Source organism: Apodemus sylvaticus, chromosome 11, assembly GCF_947179515.1.
Source record: "Apodemus sylvaticus chromosome 11, mApoSyl1.1, whole genome shotgun sequence".
Lineage (NCBI taxonomy): Eukaryota > Metazoa > Chordata > Mammalia > Rodentia > Muridae > Apodemus > Apodemus sylvaticus.
This window is the reverse complement of record NC_067482.1, coordinates 96,842,753-96,865,720: the sequence shown is the minus strand read 5'-3', so window position 1 is coordinate 96,865,720 and position 22,968 is coordinate 96,842,753. Positions and strand designations below refer to the sequence as shown.

Sequence of the window (22,968 nt, the reverse complement as noted above, 5' to 3'; positions counted from 1 at the left end):
GCTCTGCAGATAGGGAAAAGACGGGCAAGTTTTGCTTCTGATGCCCCAATGCAGCTGTAACATTATTTACTAGAGATTCTAACATGTCCAGAAAAGATAGAAAAGTTAGATATTTGTGAAGTCCAGTATTGACTTTAATATACTCCTAACAAAATTTATCTCAAATGAAAATATAAATGAAATCATGAACAATGCACTCATCTGATCTGGAAAGATGCTAGAGTTAAATTCCTGTGGCAGCGATGGGTGGGTGTCTAGTGTGAACTTCCTCCAGGTTCCTGCTTGCTGATTAGTGGAGGGAAGATAAGGATTGGAAGATAAGGAAGATAATTAAACACCAGTTCAATTCTGTCAATTTGTAAATTTCCTTCAATCTGAACATTAAAAGAGTCTTAAACTAATGCATACTCTATAATTCTTGGTTTTACATTTAATGTTTTAGTTAGCCTATATCAACTATACAAATGATGTGTTTCACTATGACTTTAAATTTGAGTTTGAATGGTGCATGTGTGTGGGGCATCTGGACATCATGGGTTTCTTATATCACGCATGGGTTCAGGGGTTGACCTGAGGCTGTCGTGTTCACCCACTGAGCCGTCGTCCCAGTCAGGCTCAGTCACGGTGATGCGTTCATGCAGTATTCCTTGTGCTTTGCTCAGATAGCCACGGCCTCCATCACTTTCTCCTATCTATCTGTGCCCCTCCTGCGAGATCCCTTCCTCCCCATGAACTGTCCCCCATTTTCACGTTGTTTTTAAACTAGCGTTTACATATAAGAAAAATGCAATTTTTGTTTTTCTGAGCCCAGCTTATTTCACTGAATAACGGTCCATCCTGCAAGTGACAGAATGATTTATGGCTGAATAAAATTCCACTGTGTGCATGTGCACATAATACTGACTTACATGCTGGTGGCCATCCACCAGCTTGCCAGTCATGAACAGTGGCACTGTAAATATGCGCGAATAGTACCTCTGCTGTCTGGTGACTCCACCTTCTGCAGCTATATATCCAGGACTGTAATATATAACTAGATCAGTGTGATAGTTTAGGTTTTTTTTCCTTTGAAATACCTCCATACTGACTTATTTTTATACCAACTGAACTAATGTGCATTGTCACCAGATTGTGTAAGAGTTCTGTTCCCCCATGAATTTTTTCCCCCATGTATCTACTTGCTGTGTTTCTTCTTTTGAGAAATGTCTGTTCAATTCATCTGCCTATTTGTCAATTGGATAATTTAGAACTTGGGGTATTAAGGTTTTTTGACATTGTTAAAGACTCTAGATATTAATCCCTGAATATACATACACATACACATATATAAATATGGCAGATACTTTCTACCATTTTATAGTCACCCATTTCCTTTTTTGTCCAAGTTTTTTATTCATATAATCTTATTTGTCAGTTTATGTAATTATGTTGCCACTGAGCCTTTTCAGAAATCTCTGGCCTATGCCTATATTTTCAAGTGTTGTTTACTCTGGGGTGGCTAATGTCCAAGCCAGATGTGGGTATGGGTTCCCCTGAGTATACTAGAGGATGGGAATCCATCCATGCCAGAGCAATGAGCTGTGCATGGTCTCAGAACCCTGGCTTTCTGTCCTGCCCAGCAGTGAAGCAGCATGGGGAAGAGGACACTGCTAGGTTCAGATCAGCAGGCCTTGAGTGTTACCAGCCTCAGGCCCACATTCAGAAACTGTAGGGAGGCAGAGCTGTGAGCCAAGAAGTTTAACTGGCCTGGCTCAGCAGCTGTCAGACGATAAGGTTACTTCTTCCCACAGAGCAGGGCCACTAACCATTGACCCGTCATAGCTCGAATCTCCTGCATGCAACTTTTTCATTATATCCATAGGCAATGCCCTTCTCTACAACTGACTCTCTTGGCCTCCTTCTCATACACAGGCGACAGGAATTCTTGGGTCTATAATTTTCCCTAGTGTAGTTTAGTCTTAAATGGTAGGTTACTCCTTCAAGCAAGATGGTGCCTTGTATACAGCATTTTAAGATACTGGAAGCAACAAAATGGATGTAGGTTTGTCATTATTTGTTTTCTCTCTAATGCTGGTCTACCATAAGGTGCATTAGCCACTGGACTTAAGGCCTATGAAAACTGTGGGCTCATCTTAAGGCTAAGACTGCTTATCTCCTACATTTTGCTATATAATCTTTCTGTTTCTCTACACCTTCCAGTTGTCCTGTCTTCTTTTGTGATTCCTGAGTTATTTCTTTATTCTTCCCTCTGTATTCTTTTTTCTTCCTTGAAGTAAATTGTACAGTTGCCCTGATTTCCTTTTAGCATTTATAGTCACAGCATTTCATCTAGTCATCTTACCCAAGTACCTTATATTTCATCTACTTTTTAACCTTTGAATTTGGCAGACTTGACATATAAAAAGTGAAAAAATGTAAACAGTCTCATGGCAGAATGATGGAATGCAAGAATGGTGTAATGCTTTGGTTATAAGATACAAAAAAATCTATCTAGAACTAAAGCTGAAAGTGACTTCCCTGCTGGGCAGCCCTGAGGACCAAGAAGTGCAGTGCAGGCTGTGGGGGAAGAACTGTCACCAACAGCTTTGCTCAGTTTGGACCCTCGGTGCTACTACCAGCTGGTCAGGCAAGATAACACCATTGGTACAATGGTAGCAAGTTTGTCATATGGGCAACTGTAGGGGCAGTGCTGATGCTAAGGTCCTGTTCACCAGTTGGCTCTTGATCTGTCAATAAAGAAAGCCATAGGCCAATTGCTAGGTAAAGGCGGGACTTCTGGGGCCCTGGAGGAAAAGGGAGATGCAAGGAAGCAGAGACAGCGTTTTACCATGCTTCTGATAAAAACAGATTGAAACCACATAAGATCTCAAAACTGAGTGGCCACACAGCCCACTCCTACAGGCATATGGTCAGGGTGTTTAGCAGGGGCTAGATGGGACTAGCCACTAAAGTTTAGGACAGAGCTAAGAGCAATAATAAGGGAGCACTTTCCAAGTGGGACATAGTAGCACACAACAATTGTGTCAAGAAGGCAAGTTGAAAATGAATAACTGTGTGTGTGTGTGTGTGTGTGTGTGTGTGTGTGTGTGTGTGTGTGTGTATGAGTGCCTGTTCCTGGAACATAAGTGGGGTAGTGTAAAGCTACACACAACAGGCAACCAACCATCTTTCTGGTTGACTCTAAGGCCTGCTTCACAGAAAGGGACTCACATCTAGTACTGAAAATTTAGTAAAAAGCCCATGGCTGGGAGTTTATGAACCTTACTCAGAGGAACGTTTTGCTAAGTAAATCCAATGTGTCAATTATGCTAGCTTCTGAATATTTTGATGTGTCTATTACAGTACTGATGTGTCTATTAAACTGCCTTCTAAATATTTTTTGCTTATGTCCATAGATGAGTGCTGCTGTCAGCTTTAGTCAGAGATTTCTTTTGTAGTGGTTGGGTTTTCTGCTGAGTCCAAATGCTGAGAATAGCTGACTGTTGAAAGCTGAGTTGTAAATTGCTGTGATTATCAGCAACAGATCTGTATAAGATTGTTCCCATCAACATCCTACCACAGACAGAAGAATGGATCATGAGGCCCTATCCTCCCTGAGATATAAATGCAGTTAATGATCACTGAAGAGGGAGAGACATTTTCTTCCATGGTAGCCACTGGTAAAGCACCCATGCTCTGTGAACAACTGCTTCAAATAAAGGGGGACAGCACTTTAGCAGGATTACTTTGTTTAGACATGCCAACTGATCTACCATCTACCTTTTGTTTAAAGCCCATGTTGAGAAAGGAGTTTCTGATGACTGAATCCAGGAGAAGTTTCAAGAGACTGAGCAGCTATGGAGATGGATCAGTGTGTGTGAGTGCTGTGCAGACATGAGTTTGCTTTGCAGCCAACGTGTCTGTGACCCTGTGCTGGGCAGAAGATGGTAGGAGAAGGTAATCCACAATGGCTTCCTGGTCACACAGGCCAATACACTGGTGAGCTCTAGGTTTAATGAAGAGATCTTGTCTCAAACAAAAATGTGGAGAGCCACAGGAGAAAACCCCTGAAACGGTTTGCATACACGTACACAAAGAAAGGCAAAAAAAAGGTTTTTTTTCATGTCTAGTAGACACCCCTGCACTGCTGGTAGGATTGCAAGATGGTACAACCACTTTGGAAATCAGTCTGGCTATTCCTCAGAAAACTGGGTATGTCACTTCCGGAGGACCCTGCTATACCTCTCCTGGGCATATACCCAGAGGATTCCCCGGCATGCAATAAGGACACATGCTCAACTATGTTCATAGCAGCCCTATTATAATAACCAGAAGCTGAAAAGAACACAGATGTCCCTCAAAGGAGAAATGGATACAGAAAATGTGGTATATTTACACAATGGAATACTACTCAGCAATTAAAAACAATGAATTCATGAAATTCTTAGGCAAATGGTTGGATCTGGAAAATATCTGGAAAGAAAGAAGTTTTAATAGTTAAAGGAAACAATTTTGTCACTTCAACTGGTGGTCAACAAAGAAATAAAGAAACTAATTACTTGTATCTCATGGAAAACACTCTGAACTTGACAGACTTTAAGCTTCAACCTTTATCCCAATTGCCAAACATTCCCTTCTTTTCTGAGAAAAGCTTAAAGTAAAATATTATTGAAAACCCTTTAGTCTGCCTCAGTAGTGTAGCCAGCTGTGGTGTAGTCCGTTGTGGTAGTGCAGCCAGCTGTGGCAGTGATATAGCCAGCTGTGGTAGTGTAGCCAGCTGTGGTGGTGTTGTAGCCTGCTGTGGTGGTGTAGCCAGCTGTGGTGGTGTAGCCTGCTGTGATGGTGGTATAGATGAAAGGATAGAAAATACAGCCTAACTCTCTAATGACCCCAAGGAGTCAGAAGTTTAAAATGCTATCTCTATGAAGCTCTAACTCTAGCCTTCTAAGGAGCCCCAAACACTTCATATTCCAGAGCCCGCTCTTTGTTAGAAACTAGGTAAAAGGTCACATTCCAGAGCCCACCCTTTTTTTAAGAGCTACACAAAAAGGCCTTGAATAGGATCCTGGCCCTGTAAGGTAACTGGAAATGAGCTAATTATCTGCTTATCTTGCTTCTGTAAAATTGCTTATTACCCCCACCCAGGAGTTCACGCAACTATAGACCTCCAAGAAAATAGGAAACTAATTGGTTCACAGAGCACAGGCTCCAATAGTTTAAACTGATTGGCCTAAAAACTATGGAGTGGTACAAATCGATTGGCTCGCACTACGTGGACTCTTGATGCTAAGGAATGATTGGTTTATAATTCACGGGCTTTGTTGTAAACTTATAAAAGCTGTTCCAATTCTGCACTCAGGGTCTCACAGTCCTCTACCCCTGCGTGGTGTATGACTGTGGACCCCAGAGTGCTTGAATAAAAATCTTCTTGCTTATTGCATCGAGACCGTTTCTCACGAGTGATATGGGTGTTGCCTTCCAAGGCATGGGGTGCTGGGGAGCCCTCGTTTTTCAGGTCTTACATAGCCTGCTGTGGTGGTGGTATAGCCAGCTGTGGTGGTGGTGTAACGTACTATGGTGATGGTGTAGTCAGCTGTGGTGGTGCTGTAGCCAGCTGTGGTGCTATAGCCAGCTGTGGGAGTGCACTGAGGAAGCATGGGCAAGCAGGCGGTCTGAGTCTAGAGACAACTGGTCTACACAGTAAGTTCTAAACAACAATAAAAAAAATCTTTTAAAGATTGTTTTCAAGATTTCCTGAAGTTCCAGACGTGAGTCTTGGTGTTATGCTCTATCCAGTCATATCACTTTGAATAGACAGAAGAAAGGTTAGGAAAACTTGGAGTGCACACACCCAGCATGAGAAGAACATTTGCCAGCTATTTCATCTGCTTAAGTGAATCCATTTCAAATAGCTAGATTGCCATCTTGAAAAAAAATGTAAGTTTCATAAAATAATGAAACAAGATTCTCTCCATATGATTGCAGTAATATTCATAAGTGGTATACTTATGAACATATCTAATTCTGAAAAAGATTGGAGTTTTTGAACAGAACCAGGATTTTTCTCTTTCCCATTTTGTCTGTCTTTTGCCTTTGGCTGTGACTCTGAGCACAGACCTGTCTGCTTCCTCCTTAGAAGCATCTCAGAGAGAACATGACAGCTGGCTGCTATGAACAACAAAGAACAACACAAACGAAATTAAAATCAGTAGAAAATGGATCCAGTATTTGAGGCATGCACTCACTAAGCAAATCACCATGAAAATTTAAATAAACTCAACTAGCTCTAAATGCTTTCATTTGTGGTTTTGGAGGCAACTGAACTGAGAAGCTATGATACCCAGCAGATGTAAGAGAAAGAACCTCTCCAACTGAAGAAAAGTAAGTCACACACGTCTCCATTAAAGTAGACTATTATATTACATCATATCTTAATAATAATATAGCTATTATATTATAAATATAGCTGTCAGTCAAAATACGTACTAAATAATTCAGTCCTGCTTAATTTTAGAAATTGCTTCCCACTCACAAGGGCAGAGACACTCAAGGTCTACAGAGCAAGCATCTCTTACTAGAATGTATCTGCTTGCCACATGACAGCTCTGAAGAACCTGAGATGGCCTCAGAGACATCTTCTGGCAGTGTTCTACCCACACATCAGAAGCAGCCTTATTGGTGTTGTTTAGCATATGTGGAAAACTGAGAGGACAAAGAACCTCTCCCTGTCCCTCTCCTCCTCCCCTCCCCTCTTCCCCCATCTCTCCTTCTGTATCTGTCTCTGTCTCTGTTTCTCCTCCTCCCCCCGCCCCCATGTGTGTGTCCTCAAATTCTTAAATCACAGTAGTAAATCGGTATCATTGTTATGGCAGTGGTAGCAAGATATACAGGAATATCAATGAACTTCTAACATCAGAGTGGTCAGTGACTCAGAATGCACAGTATGCAGTCAAATGGCATGGTCTTCAATTCTGCTCTGGAACTCTGAGTCTGGGTCCTCATTTCTAAAGTGGAAAATTAATACTTAACTCCTATGGTTACTGTACACGCAAAACATGTCTATCAGTGTGCCTAGTGAATAACATGTGCTAACATATAGTAATTATTTTTCCAGGAAAACGGATTCCTTTATAACAGCTGTTCTTGACCCTCTTGGGGGTCAAATACCAAATATCCTGCATATCAGATTTTAGACAAGCCTGTACATTTCTGAATATAACAATTTACTATTTCAGAGTCAACTAACCTGGACCCTTGGGCTCTCAAAGTCTGAAGCACCAACCAAAGAGCACACACGGGCTGGACCTAGGCCTTCCTGCTCATATGTAGCAGATGTGCGGCTTGGCCTTCATATTGTTCCCAAACAGGAGCTATCCCAAAAGCAGTTGCTTGTATGTGGGATATTTTCCTAGCTGGGCTGCCTTGTCTGGCTTCAGTGGAAGAGGAACCTTCTGTTCAATAGCATCTGAGGAATATTCCAAAGCAAATACCTCACCTAATATCATTTCTAGTAAGGAATATTCCTAGAATCAAATCAGAGATCACAATACACATTTAGCCTGGGTTAAAAATCAACATGTAAGAACAGATTCACCGCATATTTTATATTGTACCACAGACTGATGTCAATCTGACTTCTTAGTCTTACACTGCAAACACTGTAATCACAAAACAAAGTCTTTTTTAAAAGAAAATCTTAAGGGGATGCCCACACTTACTTCTCACCCAACAAAAGCCGTTTACTCTCTATTTAATAACGTGAAACCTTAACTAGGTAGAAATTAGTTTATAATAAAAAAATCACTAACACCTAGATTTTATAGGCATTGTAGCTTATCACAAGAAATTACTACAAACACATGCCATGTTTTAATTTGAAAGGGACTATTGATAACTAGCCATTGCTAAGCTTACTCTTTGCGAGTCACTGTTCAAAGCATAAATTAACTATCTTCAATCCCATACTAATCTATAGCATAAGTACTAAGCATTTGTTGTAGACAGAACAGCAGGCACAGAGAAGGTCTTGGTAGTAAACAGCGGAGTGCCAAAAGTCAGCTCCATCACCATATTGCGTTCTATATACTTAATCAGCAATTCTTATAAATCTTTCCAGGTTTAATCTTGTGTTTAAATACAGCCAAACACATTAACTCCTTAAACAATACCTGAAATAATTAAGTAGCATAAAAATGAACAAATCCTTTATTTAGGTCAACAAAGTTTACAACTGCCTCAATTTACATCATTATATAGTTATTATACATTATTGTATACATTATATATAGCATATACTATTCTATAGTCTATATAATATATATATTATTATAATAATTGCCTTTATTATAATAGAGTTATTGAGTTTTGGCTTATAGGATTTGTGTTTTCCAAAATAATTTTAAGTACAGAATTTCATCCAATGTATTTTCTTTATTTTAGCTCTTCTTGTCAAATGAAAAAGTAATATAAACATATCATATAGTACCAAAAAGCAAGAAGGAATAGAAGAGATAAACTATTTTAAATGTTACGGCTGCCATCAAATGCTTATTAAGGTAATTTTGTTTTAGAGGCATTACCCATGTGGCTGTGCTACATCATGTCAAAGATGACTCTTTCTCCCCGACTTAAAATCTGCAACAGTTAGAATTCCACTGGTTTGCTCTGGCTCTATGGCATTGCATCCCCTTCTGGACTATGACTTAGAGACTGGGCTGGAGTTATTGAAGAGATCTGAGAAGTGCTGATTTGGGGAACAAAAATAACCAAAGCATAACATGACTTACTGGGGAAGACATTATAGTATTTTTCAAGCACTTCCAAAGGGGGAATCTTCTACAAAATGGGTTTAAGAATTACACAGACATGTGGAACCAATTCTACTATAATCCTGGAGGTTGTTTGCTTGTCTATTGGGAACAGAAGAGCCAAGAGAAATAAGAATTTTGATATCTAACTTTCAATGCTGGCAGACTCAGCAGCACTAGACAAGCTGGGGTTAGATACAAAAAGTACATGCAGATGGACTGCCATTTTGCTATGTTATATACAAAACCTTTCAAAAGGTCAGTGTAGGCTTTTGCTCAATCTTTATAATATAGCATTGAACAGGACATTAGGAGCTTGTGACAAATGCCCCCGCCCTGAGCATGTGCACGTGCGTACACACACACACACACACACACACATACACACACACACGGCGTGTACACACACACACAGACACACACCCAGACACACACACACACACACACACACACACGCATGTGCACACACACAGGTGTGCACAAAACCTAAAACACCATGCTAAAGAATAGAGTTATTTTAATATATGACACAGCTATGTACCAGCACAGTGTTGGTTCGCATAGCACTGATAAAAAGTCTCTTTCTCCCAAGACTTCACGAAAAGACCAAGTGGGACCAGAGAGATGGCTTAGAGGGTAAAGGCTCCAAGCCTGGCAATCTGAGGTCAGGCCCTGAGATATACATAGAGGAAGGACAGATCAACTCCCACAGGCTTTCTGTCCTCAACACACGTGTTTTGGTGCACGTCATCATCATCATCATTATCATCATCATGTAATATAAGCGAGTAATATGCTTTTATATTCTGGTAAACAGTAACCTTAGCCATTACTACTTATCAATTTCTTTTACAAAATTCAGCTTATTCATAAATATTGTATAATTTCAGATGGCTTAATAATTCATGCTTTTAAATATAATGTGTTAATAAGAGTAATTCAAATATAGCAATTATGCTCTACAGACACAATAGAAATGACACTAAGAATCCCCTAGAATCAAAGTATTCTAAAAAGTTTTTATTTTATTTTACGTGCATTGTCATTTTGCCTGTATGTACTTCTGTGCCAGGTTGGATTACCTAGAACTGGAATTAGAGACAGTTGTGAGCTGCCATGTGGGTGCTGAGAATTGAAACTGGAACCTCTGGAGGAGGAGCAAGTGGTCTTAACCACTGAGCCATCTCTCCAGCCCCTGAACCAAAGCACTTTTAACAGAGTGAATTAGGCCTTACCGACTCCAGAGGATACTGACTCAACATCAATGTCATGTGCCCTTCTTCTCGCCACTTCAGCCAGTGCCAGTTCACCCATATCCAGAGCAAGGTAATGAATATCCTTTGGAAATAAAGAGACAAAGGACTGACTAAAACGTAACCATGATAAAGCTATAAAGTGAGTTCAAGAAGAAAAAATATTCAGATACCAAAACAGATATGGACAATCCTTTTTTTCTGTTTTAAATTTATTGATATTCTTTACCAGAAGAGGGTAATTTTTCTTTGAGAACATGGTTGCAAATAATTATTTTAAGCCATAAGATAAAAAGCATGTTTCTAATAAACTGACACTTAGTTTTATGAAAAGTTGACACCTTAGTTGCATCTGTGTGTATAGCTGAAGATTTAATGGGTAAGGGAGTTTCTGTATACACACACACACACACACACACACACACACAAACACAAACACACACAACCACAAAAACATAAAACCACACACACACACACACACACACACACACACACACACACACACACACACAGTTGCAATGTGTTCCAGACTGGTCTCAAACTCTTAAGCTGAAGTGATTCTCCTCCTCCTACCTTTCAAATAGCTGGTCCTAACACTGTATGCCATTGCAGTTTCTCTAAAAGAGTTGACTATTATTATACTAAGTTCTCTACAAGGAATACTACATAGAACTTTGTTTTTATGAGCCTTGAAAATATGTGTTAAGATTGACACTACTTTTTAAAACTCAGGTTACATATAATTATTACATATATTATATAATATAATTCCAGTCTTAAATTTTTTGAATCTAGTAGAAAGCCAAATCATTATAAGAGAATTGTTAATTATAAAAACTGACAGATTTCAATGGCAATTATTTGTATATACTGAAGCTTAAGAAGGAGCTGATATTTGATCTCAACATTAAAGGATTCGTGAGAAATATAGCATTTATTTAGCAGAAAGCAAAGTGTGAAGGACAGTTGGTGCATCCATGTGAAATGCTTGACCCGCTCTGTGGAGGGATGCAGGTCTGTCACACGGGAGATGTGCTGGACGTGCGGGAGAAAGTAGTGGAAATTACTTTAGAGGTGCAGGTTGAAAAGTGCTCTAGAGTGTGCAAAATGGTCACAGGAATGAAAATTCTACTGCAATAAAAATGGAAAAAGGATATAAACAGGCAGTCTATAATGAATAAATATAAATGCCCTATAATTATGTAAAGATATTTCATATTATTCAAATAAATGTAAATCAAAAAAACTAATTTCTGAATTTTTGAATTATATGAATTTATAGGAAATAAAATGTCATATTTTGATATATGCACAGTATGCAATGAATCATCACACCAGGGAGTTAACATTCATATTGGCTAAGTTTCTAAAAGTTAGCGATTGGTTGCAAAGCTTTGGGAAACAAGTGCATTTACTCAGAACATAGTTACTAAAGACTTTAGAGATCAGAGGTTAGCAAACTATACCCAACATGTCAGACCAGCCAGTGTTGGCACATTCTTCAATGTAAGAGTAGCTTCTAAATTTTTAAGTGGTTCAAAGATCTGTGGTCAACCACTGGTCATGAACTTTGAAGGGCTGTGGAATTAGCATGAGCTGCAGACTTGAAAATGTTTTAAACTAAAATTACAAGGGAAAATTGCTTCTGTGAAACACTGTGATAAAATCATTCTGATGAGAACTAAGGTTGTTTGAATTGCAAGTCATGTCAGGACTACACTGTCAAAAGATGGGTTTTTCAAAGTAATATCTTCATTCCTATACAAATTCCCAGAAATATATTCTAATTTCAAACCAGAGAAATGTTTTTCAGGTTTATATGCATGTGTAGAAAAAAATTTTCATATTCCAAAAATCCATTTGGTGCACAATTAAGGAGCTTCTATGGGAAATGATTTGCAATGTAATGACATGCTAAAGACATTCTAGCCTTTCAGTTAATAGAATTCTAAAAATGCTTCCAACCTGTGAATGTACCCAATGAGATCCATGTCTCATGGCTGCATGCTAGCATTTGACAGTACTGGTATATACATGTGGAAAGATATTTGCAAAGGTTTTCAAAATATGGAAGTCTCATTATAGGTCCACACCAACAAATTAACCTTTATGATAAATTGGAAATTTGGGAACACTACTGTTATAGTTCAGAAAAGCTTCATTTTTCATATTTGTAAACCTAGATTACTAAAAATTATATTCAGCATACATAATTTTATGATATTTTAAATTTCATCAATAAAAGGTTTATGGAAGGGTTTGGGAGATAGCTAAGTGAGTAAACCACTTGCTACACAAGCTTAAAAAGAGAAGACACACAGAAACAACATAATGCTCCCCCCATGAGCACCTCATTATCAAAGATGATGTTATCTTGGAGTAAAAAGATAGAAAAAAGGTATTTTAGCAAATTGAACTAGGAAAACACCAAGTCATAGCTAATTCTAATACTAAATAAAGTAGACTTAAAACCAAAGCAAGACAGAAGTGATAAAGAACATCACTTCATGGACAGAGCCATGACAGGGTATCATGCCACTTGGTAGGAACTTGACTTTGGCCAAGGACAAGGGCTTCAGGCAGGAATCTGACATTAGGGCATAATAGGGAAGTAGGTTACAGCAGGAACTTTTATCCTAGGGTGGAGTGCTCAGAGTGAAGGTAAAGTTCATTGCTCCTCCAGGTCTACGAATTCCTGAATTAAGCAGGTGACCCACACAGCTGCCTGAGCAATGGAGCCAAGGACCACCAGACAACTTCCCAGGAACTCAGCCTGGAGTCTCAGGGGAGGGTTTTTTCCCAACCTATATCTATTGACTAACATTTATTAAAGTTTCGGCCTCGACTGGCAACTGTCCCCCTGGCCCTCATTCTTTTTACTGCTTCCCCACCCATCCCTCAGCTTCTTTTCCAGGAACAAGTTCGCAGTAGCTGCAGGTAGCAACAACTTCATATTAAGGGAACAATATATAAAAAGCACATCTTAATTCTAAATATATAGGCACTAAACATGGTAACGCCAATTTCATTAAAAAAAACATAACTAGATATGAGGACATGTATTAGTGGCAAAATGGCAATAGTGGGTAACTTTAATATTCAACTCCCACAGACAGGTTATCTGGATAAAAACTAGAGAAACCCAGTTTTCTGAGGAACCGCCAGACTGAGTTCCAGAGTGGTTGTACCAGCTTGCAATCCCAACAGCAGTGGAAGAGTGTTCCTCTTTCTCCACATCCTTGCCAGCATCTACTGTCTCCTGAGTTTTTGATCTTAGCCATTCTGACTGGTATGAGGTGAAATCTCAGGGTTGTTTTGATCTGCATTTCCCTAATGACTAATGATGTTGAACATTTCTTAAGGTGCTTCTCAGCCACTCAAAATTGTTCAGGTGAAAATTCTTTTTTTATCTCTATACCCCATTTTTTTAATAAAATCTTTCACAAAATCTTTTTTCACAAAATCTTCATTTTTCACAAAATCTTCATTTTTCACAAAATCTTCAATGAAGCATCCGTAAACCTAGTTCAATAGCACATTAAAAAGTTTAGCATGCTCAACTCCATTCTCCGTGTCAGGCTTCTGTAGTATATGCAAGTCAATAAATGTGAAACACTTCATTAGCAAAATGAAGGACAAAACCTACATGCTGTTAATAGAATCAGAAAATTCAATATGTCTTCATGATTTTTTTTTTAAAAAGAGAGAGACAGGGAGATTTCTGAGTTCAAGGCCAGTCAGGTCTACAGAGTAAGTTCCAGGACAGCCAGGACTATACAGAGAAACCCTGCCTTGAACCCCCCCTCCCCCCAAAAAAGAGGCAGTAAAGAGGATGCATAGGAATGTTTTTCAATACAACAAATGCCACTTTAAACAAACCACAAGCCAAAGAGCTTTGTCATCTGAGGTAAGGAATACACTGATGAACACTTTGACTCACTACAGTTCTAAAAGTCCTAGCCAGGCAAGAAAAGGAAATAAAATGAGTTAGTTCTGGAAAGGAAAACACGAAATGGTCTCAAGTTGACAGATGACATGATTTTATACACAGAAAACCTAAGATTCCATCAAGGGGCTATTAAAGAAATAAATTCAGTAAGGTTTAAATAAATAAAATCAGTAATATTTCTATATACCAACAACAACCATGAAAAAGAAAAATTAAGAAAATAACCCATTTTATAAAACCTTATAGACTTAGAAGTTTAGCCAGGAGGTAAAAATATATACAATATAAATCACTGAAGAAAAGAAGTTGAAAAGATGCAAATAAATTGACAAATGTCTCATGTTCAGGACTAGAATTATTAATATTATAAAAATATTCATATTATATAAAGTAAAATGATCTACAGATTCATTATAATTCCTAGGAAATCTTCAACATAATTTTTCACAGAAGTAGAAAAATTCTTAAGTTGTTATATAAAAAACTATCTCAAATAGCCCAAATCAAAGCAAAACAAAACAAAAAACTAAAAATCAAAAACTTCAGCAAGAATAACAACTCCCCCAACAACAAACCCCCCCAACCAAATATGGAGGTATTGTACCGCCCGACCTTAAACCATGCTACAAATAGCAGCTAAAGCCTAATAAGGGCATGAAAGAGTAGATGAAATGAGGCACGTGTACACCACCTTTGTCCTTTTGTGGGCCGTGCTAGTGGAACAGTGCTGCGATCAGAGCCAGCATACCCTTAATGCTAAGCAAATGCTCTATCACCACCACCCCAGTTTCGGGCAACTAATTTAGAAAGTGCTCAGAATGCACAATGGGGAAAGTGGTCTTTTCACTAAGACAGGGAAGGCTGAGCTTGCAGAAGAGTAAACAACACACCACATACTAGCTCAAAATGAAAGTTGGTTCTTAAACTGCAAAGCTACGATAAAGAAACACCGAGGAGAAGAGTTCCAGGACACAGGTTTAAAGAGAATAGAACTCATAAGAATAGATAAGATCAGTCTGGGGGTGGGGGAAGCAGGACTCCATCACACTAAAGGTTTCCTCCTAGCAAAGGAATCCCCTGACACAGTGGAGACAAACATGGATAGGGACCAAATATTTGAAAACCACACACTTGATGGAGACTATCATCTGAAACATTACCCTGATCTGACTATCATGCTATATTCATATTCCGAGTTATTACATTCTGACTTTTGTCTTCTATTACCCTGGAAGTGTGAGCTGAATAAACCCTTTCCTCCCCAACTTGTTTCTCAGTCATGATGTTTGTGCAGGGATAGAAACCCCGACTAAGACAGCTATACATGTAGCTATTGGGGTAATCTTGTGATTTCTGCTCTGAAGTCTACTTATGTATTCTAATACACCCATTTCATTGATTTTCCTCAATGACCCATCCTTGTATTCCTGAAATGAAACTAATATTTCTTTGTGTATAATTTTCTTACTGTGTTCTTTAATTCGGTCAAGTATTTTATTAAAATTTTTACATTTATGTTTGTGCTGGTTGGTTTTGTCAAGTTGACATAAACCTAGACATACATAGAAAGAGGTAATCTCAAAAGAAGAACTGTCTTTGTCAGGTTTCTATGAGCACCTCTGTGAGTTGTCTCTCTCTCTCCGTGTGTGGTGTTGTGTGTGTGGTGTTGTGTGTGTGGTGTTGTTGAGTTTTATTTTGGTTTTGATTCATGGTTGATATGAGTGGGCCTAACGCACTGTGAGTGGTGCTAGTCCCGCTGGGTAGGTGCTACTGAGTGATCTAAGAAAACAAGCTGAATAAAACATGAAAGCAAAAGAAGCGATTGCATGTGAACATAAGACACTACACTAAATCCCTGAGAACACATTTCAATCTCATCGCTCATCATAGATGTTTAACTGTCTATGTCTTTGTTATTTTGGCAAGTCTTCTACACTTCTAGATTCCTAGGCATTTGTCTTCATTTAAGTTAAAATTATTATTTTCTGTGTATGTATCGGTTTTTGCTTGCATAAATTTAAGTGTAAATTATGTGTGCCTGATGTCACAGAGGCCAGAAGAAGGCATCAGATCCCCAGAAAGTTACAGATGGTTGTGACTGTTTGGATGTGTTGGGTTGGGATGTGTGGCTGTTGGGAAATGAACCTGGGTCCTCTGGAAGAGGGGCCAGTGCTCTTAACTAGTGAGCCATCCTGCTAACTCCCAGGTTGTTTTTGAAATAGAAATTGTCATAGCATTTTTTAATTATTCCCCTGAATTTCAATGAAATCTGTTGTAGTGTCTATTTTTCCATCTCTTATTTTATTAGTTTTGGTCACCTTGAATAAAATTTTGACAAGCTTGTTTATTTTTTCAAAGAACTCTTTGATTAAGTCTATGTATTGTTCTTTTAGTTTCTATTTCATCAACTTATGCATTGTCATTATTGCTTACAGCCCAATGCCTTTGGGTTTGGCTAGCTCTTGATGAGATGTTCGGTTATTTTAAATCTCTCTGAGTTTTCAATGTAAGAGCATTGCCAGCTATAAGTTTTCTTGATATAACTATACTTTGTTGTATCCCAAAGGCTCTGATACAATATGCTTTAATTTTCAATTGATCCGAGGATTATTTTAATTTCCTCCCTCATTTCTTCAATGTGTCATGAATCATTCAGTAATATGCTGTCATTATGCTCTAATAGGAGACACAACTTTGGTTCCCTGCACCCACAGAGTTACTCAAAACCACTTGTAATTCCAGATTGAGGTGACCTAACACCCTCTTGTCTATGAATACTGTATACACACTATGCACACACAGGTTGAACACTCATATACATGATATAAAATAAATCTTTGGAGAAAAATTAACTTATTCAAAAATATTGTATCATGAGTCTCCCATTTTTTACAGTTTTTATAGTTTTTCTTCTACTAAATTCTAGTTTTCTTCCACTATTGTGTGATGAAACAAAAGGTTATTTGATGTTGTGTACTTGCTAAGATCTGCTTCTGGTCCAGACAGTGCTGTCATTTAGAGAAGGCCCCCTAGGTTGCTTAGATGACACAGATTTTTCTATATGCATCATGAAATGAATGCATATTCTCTATATGCTGCATGAATCCAATATATATTCTCTATATACCACATGGAATATTCAGCAAATATTATGTTCATCTAAAGGTCTGATTTAAGTAAAACTGTTTTTAGTTTGAAAGACTTACCTATATGTCAAGTAAACTATTATTATAGCAATACTTCTATGACATTTTATACCCATTGGGGCTTGTTTAGGAACTGGTGCGTGCCAACATCTGGGGCACACATATTTAGAACTGCTATATCTTCTTGCTGATTTTCTCGTTAGCCACACGGACTGGACAGCCTTCACACTCCTAACGTGGTCTGAGGCCTAGCCAGGGGCAGAATAACTGCCATGGCTGCTCCAGACATGTATCATAGAAGACCAGGAATGGGTACAAAACACAGATTTGGACTTGCCTGTACGGCCATTCCCAGAGCGGTGTAACTTGGGAGGGAAGACCGAGTATGTGGAAGACCCAGTGTGAGTGTAAGCAGCTCTGGCATGCGGTGGGCGCGAGAACTGAGTGAAGATGGGGGAGGAGGCAGCTGAGCATCAGCAGTCATTCTCCACATTTCCTTCTCAAGACTTGCTGTGAGCAGCGTCCGAAAGGCTGCAGTGCCGTGACTCTTCACCACAGTGTGAAGAGTCTTCACCCTCCCAAACTATGAGACGGGACAAACCTTTTCTTTTTCTAAGTTGTTTCCAGTCATAAAAATGAGGAAAGTAACTTAACACATTCTGGAAATACCAAATAGACAATAAGCTGGGTTTGTAATCCCATCACTTCAGAAGTTGAGGCACAGAGATCATCACCAGTTCAATTCTGTCTTGCTTCAAAAAAAGGAAGGCTGGGAAGATGGTAAGGTGGAGCTAACATTTTAAGGAAGACACACGAGAAGTAGCAACCAAGTGTGATGCTGAGCACTGTGCATCCAGAGGAAAAACCTTGTCACAAATAACTTATCTTCCATCTTTAAAAAAAAAATATCAGGGGGCTGGAGAGAGAGGTCAGCGGTGAAGAGTACTGACTGCTCTTCTGGAGGTCCTGAGTTTAAATCCCAGCAACCACCTGGTGGCTCACAACCATCCATAATGAGATCTGACGCCCTCTTCTGGGGTGTCTGAAGACAGCTACAGTGTACTTACATATAATAAATAGATACAAATAAAACAAATCAGGATAAGAAATACCAGGACAAGTGTTTATATTTTATTTATTCTACATATCATCTTTTTAAATAATGAAGAGTGGCAAAAACAAAACAAAGAGTAACAACGAACCCTCTAGAGTTGGGGACACTGCTCCACTGGAAGAGTGCCTGTTAAAAAGCATCCATAAGCATGAGTAAGGAAAGAAAGGAAGAGGGGCAAAGCACACCAATCCTGAGCTCATGCGCATTAGTCATCGAGCAATAGTTGCCAAGCTGTGTATCTTCACAGGTAGTACTGACATTGTCACTAAATGTAAATAGTGCTAATTTCCACCTGATAGCACTTTTAGCCCAACAGCTATTCTAGTTGCTGGTCTGTTGCTGTCATAAATACCACAGCTAAAAGCAATTTTGGGAGGAAAGGGTTTATTTCAGATTATACTTTGTGTCCTGTCTCTTCATCATTGAAGGGACTCAGGAAGGGATTAAAACAAGACAGGCACTTGACGTAGAAACCATGGAGTAATTCTGCTTACTGGTTTTTTTCAATGCTAGCTTTCTTGTATAACTTACATCTACTTTCCTATGTTGGTGCTGCCAACAATGGAGCTGGTCCCTCTTCCACTAAGAATCAATCAAAATAATTTCTCACAGACATGGCTAAAGAGCAGTCTGACTGAGACAGTTCTTCAATTGAGGGTCCCTCTTCAAGGTATTGAGTCAAGTTGACAATAAATGCTAATCAGGACAGCTATTAAAAAGTACATTTTAAGGATTGAGGGTATGAATAAGTGCAGAGAGCTTACTTTAAATGTAAATAGTCCTAGATTCTATCCCCTGAACTTTAAAACAAAACAGAACACAGTTTTTTTTTTTAATTTTAAGTCATATTTTATTTTTAAGAGCATTATTAGATGAACCCCAGGGTATATAATTTAAAAGAAAAATCATAAACTTCAAAGATTCAAGTTTAAAGAAGACAAAAATAGCCCAATGAGCTTAAAGATAATGTAATCAAAGAGAATACATGCCTGAGTAATGCTCAACAAAACACAAAGATAAGGTTGAATAAGATGATAAGGAAAATCCAGGATTTGACAATCAAATTCAACACAGAAGTAGAAATATTTAAGATAGTTTAAGGAGCAGAAAGATAGAATTAAAAGATAAGGCTGCATGAAATGATGAGAACAATCCAGGATTTAACAACTAAATTCAATAAAGAAGTAGAAATATTTAAGATAGCTCAAGTGAAAGACAGACGGAATGAATTAAAAACTAAATAACCCAAAAAGAATTCTCAAGAGAAATCCATACAAGAAGAATGAATCAAGAAGAAGATAGACTATGAGGACCTAAAGGTAAAGTAGAAAATTTAGACCACACAATCAATGAATATGAACAATTAAAAAGCTTAGAAAATGAACATGCAGAAATTGTGGGATAATATGAGAAGACTAAACATTTAAATTTTATGCAGAGATGAGAAGAGAGAGGATCCCAAGTCAATTACATAGACTAGATCTTCAACAAGTTCACAGAAGAAAATTTCTAGAAAGTAAAGAAAGACATATCCATTCCCATACCAAAAAACATAGACAAGACCAGAAAAGAAATACCCCCAAGGCCTCTCAGTTAAAGCACTAATAATATAAAACATTGAGTAATGAAAGCTGTAAGAGAAAAAACCACAAATCACATAAAAGAAAACTCATTGGAATAATAGCTGATTTCTCAAATAGAAACAGTAAAGGAAAAATAGCATGGAACAGTGCACTAGAATTCATAATAGACCATGGATGTTAATCTAGACTACTCTACCAGCAAACAGGCTAAAGGAATTCACATCCAGGAGAATGACCATAGAAAGAATACTGGAAGCAATACTTCAGACTGAAGAGACGATAAACATAGCTAGGAGGCTGTAGAAAAAAACAAAACAAACAAAGCTGTAATTATGGAAACTAATTACAAAGTGTATCTAAACTCCAAATGTACTAAACAAAGAATATTAAAGGCAGTAAGAGAAAAAGGCCAAGTAGCATATAAAGGAAGACCTATCAGAATCACAGCAGATTTCTCACCTGAGACTATGAAAGCTAGAAGATCCTGGGCAGATCTCATGCAGACTCTAAGAGAACACAAATGCCAGCCAAAACTACTATACCCAGCAAAACTCTCAATCACCATAGATAGAGAAACTAAGATATTCCATGACAAAACCAAGTTTACCCAATATCTATCCACAAACCCAGCCCTACAAAGGATAATAGGAGGAAAACACCAATACAAGGAGGGAAACTTGACCCTGGAAAAAGCAAGATAGTAATCTTTCATCAAACCCAAAAGAAGTTAACCAATCAAATGTAAAAAATAACATCAAAAAATGACAGGAAGTAACAATCACTATTCCTTCATATCTCTTAACATCAATGGACTCAATGCCCCAATAAAAAGACATAGACTAACTGACTGGATACGTAAACAGGACCCTACATTTTGCTGCTTACAGGAAACACACCTCAGGGTCAAAGACAAACACTACCTTAGAGTAAAAGGCTGGAAGACAATTTTACAAGCAAATGGTCTCAGGAAACAAGCTGGAGTAGCCATTCTAATATCAGATAAAATTGACTTTCAACCCAAAGTCATCAAAAGAGACTCTGAGGGACACTTCTTGCTGGTCAAAGGAAAAATGCAACAAGAACTCTCAATCCTGAACATCTATGTTCCAAATGCAAGGGCACCCTCACTCATAAAAGAAACTTTATTAAAGCTCAAAGCACACATTGCACCTAACACAATAAGTGTGGGTGACTTCAACACTGCACTTTCCTCAATGGACCGATCAGGAAAACAGAAACCGAACAAGGACACATCGAAACTAATTGAAGCTTTGGACGAAGTAGATTTAACAGATATATAGAGAACATTCTATCCTAAAGAAAAAGAATATACTTTTTTTCTCAGCACCACATGGTACCTTCTCCAAAATCGACCATATAATTGGTCACAAGACAGACCTCAACAAATATAAGAAGATCGAACTAATCCCATGCCTCCTATCAGATCACTATGGAGTAAAAGTGGTCTTCAATAACAACAAAAACAACAGAAAGCCCACATACACGTGGAAACTGAACAATATTCTACTCAATGATACCTTGGTCAAGGAAGAAATACAGAAAGAAATTAAAGACTTTTTAGAACACAATGAAAATGAAGACACAACATACCCAAATCTATGGGACACAATGAAAGCAGTACTAAGAGGAAAACTCATAGCCCTGAGTGCCTCCAAAAAGAAAATGGAGAGAGCATACACTACCAGCTTAATGACACACCTGGAAGCCCTGGAACAAAAAGAAGCTATTTCACCCAGGAGGAGTAGAAGGCAGGAAATCATCAAACTCAGGGCTGAAATCAATCAAGTAGAAACAAAGAGAACCATACAAAGAATCAACAAAACCAGGAGCTGGTTCTTTGAGAAAATCAACAAGATAGATAAACCCTTAGCCAGACTAACCAAAGAGCACAGAGACAGTATCCAGATTAACAAACTTAGAAATGAAAAGGGAGATATAACAACAGAAACTGAGGAAATTCAAAATATCATTAGATCCTACTACAAAAGCCTATACTGAACACAACTGGAGAATCTGGAGGAAATGGACAGTTTCCTAGACAGATATCCGACATCAAAACTAAATCAGGATAAAATAAGATCAACTAAAGAATCCCATGGCACCTGAAGAAATAAAAAGGGTCATAGAAAGTCTCCCAACCAAAAAAAGCACGGGACCAGATGGCTTCAGTGCAGAATTCTATCAGACCTTCATAGAAGACCTAACACCAATACTCTTCAAACTATTCCACAAAATAGAAACAGAAGGAACTCTACCCAACTCGTTCTATGAAGCCACAATTACGCTGATACCAAAACCACACAAAGATCCAACAAAGAAACGTCGTTGAACACATCAAAACGATCATCCACCATGATCAAGTAGGCTTCATCCCAGGGATGCAGAGATGGTTCAATATAAGAGATTCCATTAATGCTATCCACTACATAAACAAACTCAAAGAAAAAAACCATATGATCATCTCATTAGATGCAGAAAAAGCATTTGACAAAATTCAGCATCCTTTCATGCTAAAAGTCTTGGAAAGAACAGAAATTCAAGGCCCATACCTAAACATAGTTAAAGCAATATACAGCAAACCGGTAGCTAACATCAAACTAAACAGAGAGAAACTTGAAGCAATCCCACTAAAATCAGGGACTAGACAAGGCTGTCCTCTCTCTCCATATCTTTTCAATATAGTACTTGAAGTTCTAGCTAGAGCAATTAGACAACATAAGGAGGTCAAGGGGATACAAAGTGGAAAGCAAGAAGTCAAATTATCATTATTTGCAGATGACATGATAGTCTACTTAAGTGGCCCAAAAACCTCCACCAGAGAACTACAGCTGTTAAACAACTTCAGCAAAGTGGCTGGTTATAAAATCAACTCAAGCAAATCAGTTGCCTTCCTATACTCAAAGGATAAGCAGGCTGAGAAAGAAGTTAGGGAAATGACACCTTTCACAATAGCCACAAACAATATAAAGTATCTTGGTGTGACTCTAACCAAACAAGTGAAAGATCTATACGACAAGAACTTCAGGTCACTGAAGAAGGAAATCGAAGAAGACCTCAGAAAATGGAAAAATCTTCCATGCTCGTGGATTGGCAGGACTAATATAGTTAAAATGGCC

The 22,968-nt window shown here is 38.3% G+C and overlaps 1 protein-coding gene across 7 annotated transcripts in view; it reads right to left on the bottom strand.

Moving 5' to 3' along the window:
* Wdpcp (WD repeat containing planar cell polarity effector) overlaps positions 1-22,968 on the bottom strand; it is a 293,085-nt gene that overhangs the window by 62,567 nt on the left and 207,550 nt on the right. For all 7 annotated transcript variants that reach the window (XM_052198565.1, XM_052198564.1, XM_052198562.1 and 4 more), the window contains one exon: positions 10,022-10,124. In XM_052198565.1, coding sequence (XP_052054525.1) covers positions 10,022-10,124 — 103 coding nt within the window. The remainder of the gene's footprint in view (positions 1-10,021; positions 10,125-22,968) is intronic.